At 46.2% G+C, this 12,917-nt stretch overlaps 1 protein-coding gene across 4 annotated transcripts; it reads right to left on the bottom strand.

Annotated features, from left to right (window-relative positions):
- Nucleotides 1-292: 292 nt before the first annotated feature.
- Nucleotides 293-6,873, bottom strand: MGP (matrix Gla protein). Of its 4 annotated transcripts, none has more exons than XM_009677567.2 (5): nucleotides 6,738-6,873; nucleotides 3,864-4,013; nucleotides 2,848-2,883; nucleotides 1,589-1,664; nucleotides 293-670 (listed from the first exon to the last, which is right to left on the bottom strand). In XM_009677567.2, the coding sequence occupies exons 2-5, from the start codon at nucleotides 3,922-3,924 to the stop codon at nucleotides 532-534; spliced, it is 312 nt and encodes a 103-aa protein (XP_009675862.1). In that variant the 5' UTR covers nucleotides 3,925-4,013; nucleotides 6,738-6,873; the 3' UTR covers nucleotides 293-531. The 4 variants fall into 4 exon arrangements, with proteins under 4 accessions (XP_009675862.1, XP_009675864.1, XP_009675863.1 ...); XM_009677569.2 differs by having other exon boundaries at nucleotides 3,864-4,027; nucleotides 6,738-6,855; XM_009677568.2 differs by having other exon boundaries at nucleotides 6,734-6,818.
- Nucleotides 6,874-12,917: the final 6,044 nt, after the last annotated feature.

Raw genomic sequence — 12,917 nt, 5'->3', positions numbered from 1 at the left:
AAACTGAGGAAAGATGTTACAGATTTCATTTTCAAGAAGTGCATCTCACCCCATCTTCTGAACACTGCCATCTTAAGATGTCTTAAGTTTGGGAAATAGAATTTGGCAGGGACATCTAAAAGAAGTCAGTTTTCGACCCCGGAGCATAAACTTCATAGATCCTTTCAAACTCATGTGATTCCCAGGTAGTCACTTTTTTTCCCCCCATAATCCACACCAGGTTCTCTGCTACAGAAACTCAGCTTCTTCATGGAAAATTTCCCCCCATAAAATACAGTGACTCATGAGAAGATAGTATCAAACCAGCAATTTATTGTGTAGCAAATACCCACAGCCTGAACTCCCTCCGACCTCTGCTACGTCAGCTCAGCGCTAGTTAACACAGAATGCAGGAATCCATGGCTACATGGGAGTGAAGCAGCAGGCAGGATAACATATAGGGAAACAAGCAGCTGCATATATTTCAGAGCCATTGCTTTTTCTGGGAGGACACCCCGGGCTCCAGGCCTCATGGTGGAGACAAGTCTTCCTTTACTTAGTCCTCCTCCTCCCAAAATAGTGCCTGTAAGCAGCAGCATAGCCATGGTGATAAGCGTAGAGTTCACAGGGGTGATAGTCTTCACACATCTCCCTCTGATGTTCCTGGGGGGCCTTGCTACGTTCCCTGATCCTGAAAATGGGGGGAGAGAAAAGGGATAAGTGCTGTCATCTTCCATATGTGCCCCACAATCCCCCACCAAGATCTATCTCCAGTCTCAGGCATCATCCAGCTACCGAGGCTTAGCGTGTACCATCTTCTGTATTCCCCACACCCCAGGGAGTGATGTGACTAAACTAGGAGCTCTTTGTCCCCCCAGATAACCTTTTACATCAGGGCTCAATAGGGTGGGGGGGAGGTTTGTGGCCCCCAGCCTCGGAGGCATTTGCTGGCTGCCCTCAGTGTGGACAGGGAGTGGGAAGCTGGTGGCATGGAAGGACGGGCTCTACCTCTCCAGCTGCCTCCAGCCTGCTCTCATCAGCTCTTCCCCAAAGCCACATGTGTAGCAAAAAGCTGAAATGTCTTGCAGAGGGGCCATCTGGAACTGCTGAGAGAGGATACCTCGATGCCTCTCTGGGAGACAATTTCTGCACCTCAGCTTTTATTTTCACAAGCCCCATATGAGGTAGGAAACTCCCTGTATCTGTATTTTATAGATGGGGCAACAACAAGGTTTACAGAAGGCCGTGTGATTTAGAAAAGGTCATGCAAAAAAGTCTGCATGTAATCTGAAGACTGGAACCAGATATCAAACCGACCTTCCTTTCTGGCAATCTCACACTGATTCCCTCTCCTTTCTGTTGGTGCTTTCTCCAGATGAATTAAGCAGAGTCCCCTCAGCACAGAACACGTCCTCAAATTCAAGGACTTGCTCTCTGATAATCAAATTCTGTGTTCTCCCAGGTATGGGGAGAACTGGCACAACAAGCTGAGAGAGGAGTGGGGGCTTCAAGGAAGTCACCGTGGCTTCTTCCAGTGGTACCAGCCTGTGCTTGGCTAGGAGAGACCTCTCCCTCCTCTCATCCTCAGGACCCTGAGACAATAACATACCTCTCCTGAGAGATGGCTTGTAGTCTCATATGAGGCTGTATGAAGTCATTGGCCCTTCTCCTGTTGATGAAGGGATCTGAGAAGGCAAGGGGTTGTTCAGAGTACGTTGATACTTGGGCTAGGCCAGATTTTCACAAAGATCAACTCCCCCCTTTGTGAGAGCCTCCTTGTCCTCACTCCTATGCACAGTGAAATCTAGGATATCTTAATATTCCCTCCTGTCCATCCCAGCTGGTTGATGCACAGGCTTCCCCCTCTGGCTTGAACAGCCTGTGTGGAAGTGTGCATACTGCTCTTGCTCTACTGTTACTCAAGCTACCCAGGGGAAAGCTACTGTGAGTTTACCGCCACAGCCCCCCTGACTGAGTAGAGTTTGGCCAAGAAAAAGGTGCCAAACTAGTTAGATCACAGGAGGTCTGGGCACACTCAGAAGAATTCTCACCAATGTGAAATTATAAGGAAGGGCCTGAGTGATTTTATCTTCCTCCAACATTAGGTGGTCACTGAGCAAAGGTCTGTGTGACAGTTTTGCACTGTGGTGCCTGAAGGTCACCTTCATCTTGTTTGAGAGACAACATGGTCCTGTTACAGAGTTCACGGGTCTGTGGATGTCTTTGGCATTGACTCCCACCTGAGCCTCTGTGCTTCTGACTAGGTGCTTTGTGGAGTCCTTTTCCAAGATGATTGATTTCTTTTTAATTTTGATCAACCTGTTTTCTCACCTCTCTCTAGGTCATTGCTCATTCCAAAGTGAGACTCTCCACTCTGTCATGCCTTCCCATGTCACTAACTCTCTCTTCCAGAACAAGGAACCTTCCTGCCCACACATCCCACAGGCTTCCTCCAGGACACCGGGCAGTAAGATTATCCACGTCCTTGGTGAAGTACAAATCATGTCACTGGCCTCTGTGGTACCTCTTTCTACACTCAGCCCAGAGCTTTTTGGATAATGTATTGCTCTGGTGTCCCTTCACTTGTTTTAGGTGTATGTAGCTGGGCTCTAAGCTCATCACTGTTTGTTTTCCCCTTCTCATTATCCTGTTTTGCAAAACACAGTGGTACACACTTGTGCCCAAATGTGTAAAGTCTTTTTCGTGCTCTTTTCCTATTCATCCTCAAACTCTATCACCCAAAATTATCAATTTCCCTGGGCTGAGTGGTTCTCCCTTTTTAATCCTCACAGTAAAGTATAAGGAAATGAGCTTGGAGATGCCCGTAGCACACTTTGAATTCAAGAAAATAGCAAAGCAGCCTCTTACAGAGATACACGTGGGATTCCATGCTCTCATGGGACTCTGGGGAAAGAAAGAGTAAAACATGCAGTAAGACAATGTATTCATAGGATACAGTCTTTCACGCACCACAGATCAATAGAACACACACAACAAGCAAAGAAACCAGGTTTTAAGGTACCTGTTTAAAAGGAAGAGAAAGGGATGAACAGGGCATATATCAGGCATTGAGAGTATTCAGGAGGGTAAAACAGAGCTACCTAATATCTTATCCAGGCCTTCAAGGCTCATACTTGGTCTTCCAGTGTGTGATTCTCAAGCATGTTGCTTCACTCTCATGTTCCCATCACTACTGTGGATATGATACCTGCTTATCTTCAAAGCCTGGATATGTGCTTATGTAATGGATTAGCATTGCGAAATGTCTTTGACTCTTGCATGAAACAGCAGCCTAATTCCATCTGTTTGGAACTGTGCGCATGAAAGAAAAAGGGGCAAATATTACAAAAAGAGAGAGGGAAATCTTTCCATTTACAAGGAAGAAGCCATGACTTGGAGTGCAGTAGGCTAGTAATTGAGAAAGCCTTAGAAAATAGCCTTTGGGAGAGTCATACCCAAAACACCTCCTGTGCACCCCTCCATGACTCCTCCCTTTATATTGTCTTGGTAGTCAGCTGTGTCCTCCAGCCTCCTACCTACTGCAGGATAGTCACACGTTATAATGGCCATGGCAAAAATGATTTAGTCTCTTCTACCTCTTCTTACTTGGTCCAGACAATAGAGGGGCAGAAAGAGGTGCAGTCTGCAGAGTGAGCTGGAACAGCAAGTAAGGGGCTGAAGCATCCCAGCCTGCCAGCTGCAATGACTGGAGCTGGCTGAGCTCCGGAGCAGAGCTAGGAGAGTCTGAAACAAGGGCAGGAAAGCAGGCAAGAGATCAAGATAAGGGGAAAGAAAAAACAAACACAAAGATAAATATCTGAACAGACCCAGAGGTATCTGCAACTTTGTAGTTATCGCCCCACACAGTAAGACAGGTCACCTACCATAGCAAGTAGCCGCCATCACCAGGACAGCCAGGAGGGTAAGGACGATGAGAGTGCGCATTGTGCAAGTGCAGGGAAGAACCTCTCACGCTGTGTCTCTCACTTTGTCTCACTCTCTTCCCACCGAGGCAGCGGGAGATCTTCGGCCGTCTGCAAAATTAGCACTGGAATGTTTATTATGAAAACAGAGTCAGGGAGGGGGGAACCCATGAAAGAGCGTGGGGAAGGTGATGGCTGGTTGGTACACACTCTTTATGGAGTTGTTACAAAACATCCTCTATTAGCAGACTGAAGCGGCTTTCGGGAAGGAGGGGGCATGCTCCCTTCCTCTCTCAGTTCAGGACTGGGGACCATATCTCAAAGACAAGTATGTCATTAACACTACATGTTCAGAAAAGCTGGCCTCCAAGAGTGGAAGGAATTCAAGTGCCTGACGAGGACCCGCAGGGAGGGGCCTGTGCTTATCCTAAATGTACATGTTTGCCTTTCTAATTTTTCCTCTGATCTGCCCTCTTTGCCCTTGCCATCCTGTGTCTGCCTACACAAAGCCCAGTCTGTTCTGTCAGCTTTGCCGATGGAGCCATGGAGAATAACCCCTCAAATATTTCTTTCCAACTCAGCCCCCCTCCCTCAGGTTGGCCCCCACTGTACTCCAAGCCTGCCAGAGACGGAGGAGGACTCCAGACCTGCTGTCCCTTAACATCTCCTGCTTTACTGCTCCAGTAGTGATAAACAGCAACCTATAAGGATCCCTTCTGCTGGAGGGATCATGATTTTTGCATTCAGACCACAGTAGCACCCAGAATGCTGTCTCTGCAGGTCCTGACTGTGGTATTGCCCCTACACTGCTTTTCCAGCCCAGGACAACACTTTTTTGGAAGTAGAGGAAAGCACGTTTCTCAGACCTCCTGACTCCCTGGTCCAGCACTAACAGTCCTTGCCCCACTGGGTACCAAAGTCAGATATAAATGCAAAGCTCCTCAACCAGGATGAATCTACCATGCCAGCAGTCTCTGGGAGCACTACCTCACCTGCTAGCACTGAAAAAGCTTGTCTGGGACCAATGTCATGGACAGCAGTGGCAGACAAAAGGTGGGGGTTCCCTTTTCCCAGCTCTGTGGTGTGGTAGGGAGGAATGAAAGAGGAAAGAAGGAGCTTCAGGGATGGGCCTCTCTGCTGGGACTTAGCTGGAGTATGGACATCATTATGCAAGGGAGGGAAGGAAGAGCGCATACCCAATGCCTCACCATGGTAACAGTGGGGCTGAGACCATGCAAACTGCCTGTGTATGAGCGCAGGGCACAATAGCCATTGCTATGTATGAGCCAGGCCATGGTGACTATGTGTTTTGTCCACGTGCAAAAGGACTGCTCCCCCACCAGTCTGCAGGTCCCTATCCACATGCAGGTGGCAGGATGTATCACCGACTGGGTGGGTGCAGACTCCTCCAGACCATTACCCCCAAGACAGTGCTGTGTTGTCACTCACTTCTGGAGCAGGAAGCTGCTGTCACCTGCAGAGGCCAGTCTGGGAGTTGCACTGCACGTGACACAGCCAAGAGCTACCGGGTCTGCCAGCCAGAGCCAAAAACTTCCCCAGTGGAGGGTGAAACTGCAGTGGGACAAGATTACTCTGGGCTTTATAGCTGTCCTTTTCCATGCCAAACTCTCAGTCTTTGCCTATGGCCTGTGATCACGGGGAGAGAAGATGAGCCGAGGAGAACTTCAACTTCAGGCCGAGGCAAAAGAGTTACTTTTCTTCTCCATTATCCTACCCTATGTGGAGAGAGGCTCAGTCCCACACCACCAGTGCCCCTTATACCTTCCATGTCCTGGCCATTCAGTGCACAGCCTAAGATGAGGAGAAAAACAAGGTTGTGCTGTAGCAAAAAGCAGAGGTTTGCTGTAGTCACAGGATCATAGGAAAACTGAGACTCTTCTGCTGTCCTTCTGTACCCTGCCACTCCGGTCTCTTTAAGGAAATTCTCTGCTCTGGGATTGTTTGGATTCCTTGGAGTCCAAGGTTTTTGGATTATTGTGTTGAATGTGGATTATATGGGTTTCCTGAATATCTTGTTCACTCCCACAGCTCATGGAAGCTGCCAAGAAAGGTTTAAGGGAGAGGCAGGAGGGGAGATCCTAGAGGGAAAGCTGTGGGGCAGAGGGAGGAAGATGCTGGTAGTACTTTGGAGTGAAGGTGGGGCTGCACAGTGGGAAACTCGGACTTTCTAGCCAAACCTTCTTTACTTACCTATCTTCACTCAGTGCAAAGCCCTCTGCTGCCTGGAAGACCCTGCTCCCATGTCAGATGACTCACTAATCCCAGAATACCTGGATCATCCCCTGCCATACCACAGGAGAAGTACCACAAACACCACTTTAACCCAGATGTTTCATTTTTCACCACAGAAGCAATGTATTTTCCAAAGGACATATGAACATGCAGGCTACACAGCCCTATACCAACAACTCTCCTTTCCCTTGTGAAATTTCACCTCCTTTCAGCTCCCCCTCCACTCCATGCTTCTCCTGACCACATCTCCCCTCTGCACAGTCCACGTGCTGCCCCAGAAGTAACACACCACACAGCACAGTGAGCCAAATTCCCCTGATTTCCAACAGTATCCACTGGTTAGACGGCAGAAAAAGGAGCTAAGACAAATTGCCTGCAAATGCCAGGGAGATTTCTGCAGTCCGCCAAGTAATGGGGAGATCAGAAAAGCAGCCCTCTAATCTGTCCCCTACTGAAGTGGAGAATCACAATGTTACACACACTATAGCAACCACACTTGACATTTTGCAGCTGTAAAGCACCAGAAAGGCATTAATAACTAGCAGCCATCCAGGAAAAGCAGGGCGGTCCCAACATACTCACTGAGCAGTCGCTTCCCTGTCAGCCAGCAGCTCTTGTCTGAGGGGGCAGTTCTCCCAGCGTCCTGTATCCTGAACTGAAGAAGAGGGACCTTTTATTTATTAGCATTGATTGGTGACTCCTCCCCTCTCTTGTCTCCCACTCTCGGTCCACCCCCAGGCTACCACCTTCTCTGTCAAAAACACCTTCTGCCCACAGCCAGGAAACCAAAAACCTCAAGAAACTGAGCCAAGAGAGAGAGGAGAGAACACAAGAGCAGACACCAGGGGATGAAGGGGGTCACAGCAGCATCCAGGCTGCCTTTCTGTGCCCAGGCCAGGACATGGTGAGTGCGCAGAGGCTCCGAGAACAAGCTTGGCCTCTCCCCTTGAAACTGGACTCCCATCTCCTCGGCCAGACTCTGAGCCATGCTGCTGATCAGGGCACCTGCTCTTTTCCACGGTGAATGATAGAGGTCAGGAGGCCTTCTTCCGTCTCCCTTCATGCTCCTTTTGGAACCGGATGGTCTCCCCTCCTAATAGCAGGCTCATATCGGACTGAAAACTCACGAAGACAACACACTGCTTTTGGGGGCAGCAGTGAAATCTCCAAGAGTGATAAACCCTACGAGGCCAAGGGCTGGCTTACACACACCCAAGTGCCCAAGGTGCACACTTCCTGCTCACACTGTTGGCTGTTAGACCCACAGCAGTGCTGGACAGCCCAGCTGGACAACCAAGGGCATGTGCTGGCTGGACTGGGTGATTGGGCTCATGATTCTGCCCACATCCACCCCACTCAGGCCAAGAGTGCCCACGTGCCATGCTGGGGTGCTGAGCTTGTGTGAGTGTTCCCCCTCACTCAGCTGAGATCCAGGCCTGGTGCATGCTCAAGTGTAAACAGTATGGATGGTGGCAGGTCCAGAGAAGCCAGCCCTGTGCTTAAGTAACTGAAGGCACAGCCTGAGTAACTGAGCTCAGAAGAGCTGCAATGGAGGGGATTAGCAACTGCAGATCAGAGGCTCATGAGTTTAAGAAAACCCATTGCATCCATTCAGTAGCCAAGCAGTGGCAACTGCAGTTTGTTTGGTCCAGGAAAAAGAGCAAGTGTGATCTGACTTAAACCCTTGGTTGCAAAATGAAAGTGATAGCACAACTGTGGAGTTAAAGAAACAGCAATAGATTGTTTGGGACAGAGGTGGGATTTGCTGCACATTTATAGGACTGCGTGTCACCTCATATGTAACATATGTGTCTGTGATCTATGCACTTTTGCCTGGTCCCCGAAGAAGAGTCCAAGGATGAGATGTCTAGCTCCTGCAGTGACTGATGATTTTAACTGGAGGAATTTCAGACCTAACTGCAGCAACAAGGTAGTCACCATTATATGTGTACTTGTACAAACAGCCTTTAAAGCCTGAGAACAGTAACCTGATGTGAATATTTCTGGACTATGTTATTATTGCTAGAGACAGCTTATGGAGCTTGAGCAATGGTCCAGATGGAGTCCTTGTAACACCTGGGACTGGTTATTATGTATTCGCTCCAATGCATGAGCCGGCACATGGAGGAAAGCTCTCCTCGTTCCCTGACATGGCAGAATGTGGCCCAGAGGCCTATCATCTCAATTCATGCTTCCTAAGCTTGGGTAGCAGGAATAAAATGTTCCCCAGGTGTGCTTGAGGTGTAAGAGACATCATTATGAGTCACCTTTGAAAAGCAGTGCAAAGAGGAGGACGTTCCTTGTCCCCTCTTCTACCACAATTCAGGAACAACTGAATATTCAGCTCTGTGTCATGCAGAACTCTGAAAGAGAACAGGAAACAGAAAAACCTGGTTGGCTTTGTCTACCTAGATGTTGGAAAGGCTTCGGCCGCAGCGTCATCTGGAAATTGTTTTGCAAAGTTGGAGAAAATGGGCATTAAAGCTGGAATTGTGAAGTGGTAAAGGAACCAAACAGGACAGAAGTTCAAGCAGTGGAAAGGATCAGTGCCAAGAAGTTACCAGTTGAGTTCCTCCTGGGGCTAGCTTTATTGAATACTTCCGTTAATGACTGGCTCAAAAAGGGAATACTTGTTGAGGAAGTCTATTGATGACACTAAGCAATAAAGCAATATCAGTGGAAGGAAGGCCTGGGAGCTCATATAGGTGGAAAAGGATGACCGTGAAAGCTAGAGTAACAGAGATAGGGTAGTATGCAGTAGCCCAAATTCAAAGTTTTCTAAAGGGCTTAGGAGCATGAATTCCTAAGAGCTCATCAGCTGGAAGCAACAGAGGAACAACAACAACAACAACAACAACAACTAGTTATGAAACCAACAGTCAGAAAGGTGATCACAGAATGGTGAGTCTCAGATGTCTGCTGAGAATCTGCCAGCAGAGGTGGGGAACTGTCAGTGCCCCTGCCTAAGGAACCAGGGAGACCTCAACAGGAGTCCACATTACTCATGTTCACGATAGAGGTATTCCGATGGGAAGTGGTGTAGACAAGGATGGGAAATAGAGGCTGTTTTCAAAGAAAAAGAGCAGCTCATTGAGCTTAGGGAAGGAATACACTTTGTTGTTTATGAATGTGCTGGGATAAGCATCAGGGAGGTATAAACATTATTTAAGCTAAGGGACGGCACTTGTCCGAGGAACAAGGACACGTGGGCATGGATTATGGCCATGAGGACACTGAGGCTGGAAATGGGACATTTCCTAACTGTGAGACCTGTGGGGCCTGAAACAGCTCCTGTGAGAGAACTAATTGCCTGTCCACTGTCCTGGCTAGAAAAGTGTTGTGGACAATGCTGGGAGGAAAAAGCTCGGTGACTCCCACAGGCTACAGTGAGAGGGTCTGTCATTTTGTGAGTAGCAGCGAACCCTTCCCCAGCCCAGTGCCGGGCACGCTTAGTATTCAGCTCATGGCTCCAATGAACCCTTCAGCAGAGTCACCGAACGCAGCAGCAAGGGAATAAACCCCCATAGCTCCAAGGCAGAGCGAGGTTTCCAAAAATCACGTTGCCCAGAGTGTCAAGTAGTTGGACTCACTGACCTAGGCAGCCTTTTCCGATCCTACATTCCTGTGTTTCAGGATATAAGCTAGTCAAATACTGTGACGAGCTATGGGTTAGGGAGCAGTTTCTCAACATGATAAACAAGTGCTTTTTGGAACAAGTAGTTCTACAGCACATGAGAAAACAAGACTTTATTTTTACTCTTTCATTTAATCCTAAGTAATATCTAGGAACTGATCCAAGAAGCAAGTATAATTGAGCCACTAAGTAACAGTATCTGAGTATCCACGATATAATTAAAGTCAACAACCTCATGGAATAAATCGTGCTGAAAAAACTGGTATACTGACACTAAGCTTTAGAAAGGGAGTCTTTTTAAACACAGGAGCTAGTCAAAAGACTACAAAATAAAAATAAATGGAACATATTTCAGGCATTTAAAGAACTTGATATACATATCTGAACGTGTGTGAGCTCTGGCAGTGAACTCACTCAGCTGTCAGAAGTTAACCCTAAAAGTGGTTCAAAAATCAATTGTTCATCCTGCAACAAACAGTGTTCAACATTTCAAAACTAGATTTAAAATATGCAGATTAAAATAAGTGTCAAGCACATAAACAAGAAAAATCTGGTTTCACAGCCATCAAATAATTTTGTTTCAATACAACTGAAATGATTCCTTTCCATTTCAATGGTTGGGTGGGGGGAAGAGAGTAATATCATAATGCATAAGTGTTTTGCTCCAAAAGCATTTAAACATTTATCTTTAGAATCCGTTTCTATGGAGAAATAATTTTGCCCCCATCATTACAGCTTCATGGAAAAATAAGATTTTCTTGTGGGAAAATATCTATTGGTTCTAATTGAAACTTCTAACAAAGCAAATCTATGCCATGTACAGTCTTAGGAGTATAGTAGAAACCACTGTCTGAAGCTTATGGATACTGTCAGTCTCTTATGGGCGAGGAAGGTTCCCACGACAACTCACAGATGGTCACTTTCACGCTTCCTCCAAAGCTTTGGGCCAGAGTACATTTTGGAAACTCCCCTTTTCATCCTATGCAACGACTTTCAATGACTTTCTACTGCCCAGAAGTGGGGAGCACACCTGCACATCCAAGCTGGTGGGTGTCACTGTTGACTGCTCAATAGTTCAGTGCCAAGGAGCAGGACTGAAATTAAACACTACGAAAAGGCTCAGATCTGTCTTCCCAGACCAAGTCCAGAGGATGATTTTTGGCTAATTTTTCTTTTGCCTGCAGTGTCCTACAGCATTTGGACCTGTCTCTACATTAGCCACTATCATAACGAAAGGTTTCTAATTTGTGAGCTGTGGGGTTTTGTTGCTTTGTTGGATTGTTGGATGGTGGACTGGGATTTTTAAGTCACTGTATTCTGTTGGTGGTGGCAAATCTTTAATCAATTGTAATTCAGAGACTAGTTGCCAGACACAACCTGACAGCTGCAGCCCATGGAGTTGTGATCCTCGAAGTTGTTCCTTGTAATCCATGAAACTTCAAAATGAAGCCCGATGACCCAGAAAAATCTGCAATTGGCATCAACACGGCAGCATTTTGGGTCAGCAGTACAGTTCAATGCCCTCTGTTTCTGCTTGCTGTAAAAGTGAGTGTGGTGGAAGCCTTTGACTCCAATACTCAGTGCTCTCTGTGGGATATCTTTTAGTTACCTTAAAGATTGACTGACTCTGTTTGGCCAGGAATTCCCAGAACAGCTGTGTTTAGCTGAAACAATGAAAAAAGATTACTGGTAACGGGAAGTGTATGAGCACAGAAGACTAAAATTTCACTGAAGTTAGACCAAGGTTATTTAATTCACTGAATAAAGCAACAAAGCATTCGGAGCGAAGAACTCACTCTGTTGCTTCCTTTGGCTTCACCCCCACCCACCCACACATGTCCACATACATTGCTCAGCCTATTTCTCTTACTGTCTGGGAAGGATGGAAGAGAGAGGAGATTGTTGATATTATTTCTATGATGAAAAATTTGGCAGAGGCTCCTGCGTGGGGATTAGGTAATCCATATAAGTAACTAAAATTGCTTGTACTTCAACTATCCTATGAAAAACTGGGCAAAAAAAAGTTTGAACTCTGACTGTAAAAACAGAGTGTTCTTCTGAGTTGCACTCTTATGGGAGAGGAGAGCAGAAATGTCTCTTCCTTTTCCCCTCCCAACCTTCTCTTCTCACCATGTGAGCACAAAAATGTCCTGACCTGACTCATTCTCTGGGATCAGATGAGCTTTATCCACTTTATTTCCTGTCCAGACATGCAGAGCGATAAGAAAGCAACTGTGGTTTCACTCTGCTCATCCATCTGGTGAATAAAAAAAGAACAATATTGTCTCTTTTTAAAGCAGTGAATTTAGATAGCATCTTAGATCCAGAATCTGACAGTCCTTGTGAAGCCAAGACTGGACTGAAACATTGCTGTGCTGCCCATCTCAAATGCAACTACATGGCCAACTGAAATATTCACAAGTATCTCCATCATGTTATATACATTTCCTTGTTCTGTCTCAGGTTCAGCATTGACCTAGCTCTATGCTACCATAGATTTTCTCTTTCATAAGTAAACAACATTTTCTGTCCCAGACCAAGCCACACCTGGTCTTGGCCTCTCTTTCTTATCAATATCTGATAGACGTCAAAGCAAGATTAGGGAGGGGAGGGGAGGGGAGGGGAGGGGAAATATATGAGACTGAATTGATTGTGAAACGCTGTTTGTGGGAAGAAAGTGTGAGAAGAAAGACATTCCTTGAAGCATGACGTTTCATTATTCTTATCTTCCTATGCATAACTACAAACGGTATTAATGTTCCTAACATCACGTGCCAGCCAAGTCACTTGACTCGATGACCTTCAATAGTAATTCATTTCACACACTAATTATATGCTCTTTGTTGATGCATTTCTTGTTTATTTGTATTCATTTTGTCAACTGTTTATTTTTTCAAGAGATTCTTTATTCTCATAAAGTGGGAAATATTTTAAAAAGGAGAAGGAGAGACAAAAGATGGATCAGACCAATTTTCATTGCTTTTCAGTTAGCTTTTTCTTCTTCCTACAAAGGCACTGGACTTCAGAAGTCAGTACTTTACCAGGGAAATGTCTTCGTCTCTAGTCATCATATATTTTTTTTCAAATTGTAGAGATTTGTAAAAGAAACAGTAAGATTAGTATAAATT

This window comes from Struthio camelus, chromosome 1 (genome assembly GCF_040807025.1).
Source record: "Struthio camelus isolate bStrCam1 chromosome 1, bStrCam1.hap1, whole genome shotgun sequence".
Classification (NCBI taxonomy): Eukaryota; Metazoa; Chordata; class Aves; order Struthioniformes; family Struthionidae; genus Struthio; species Struthio camelus.
This window is presented reverse-complemented; position numbering and strand designations above follow the sequence as displayed.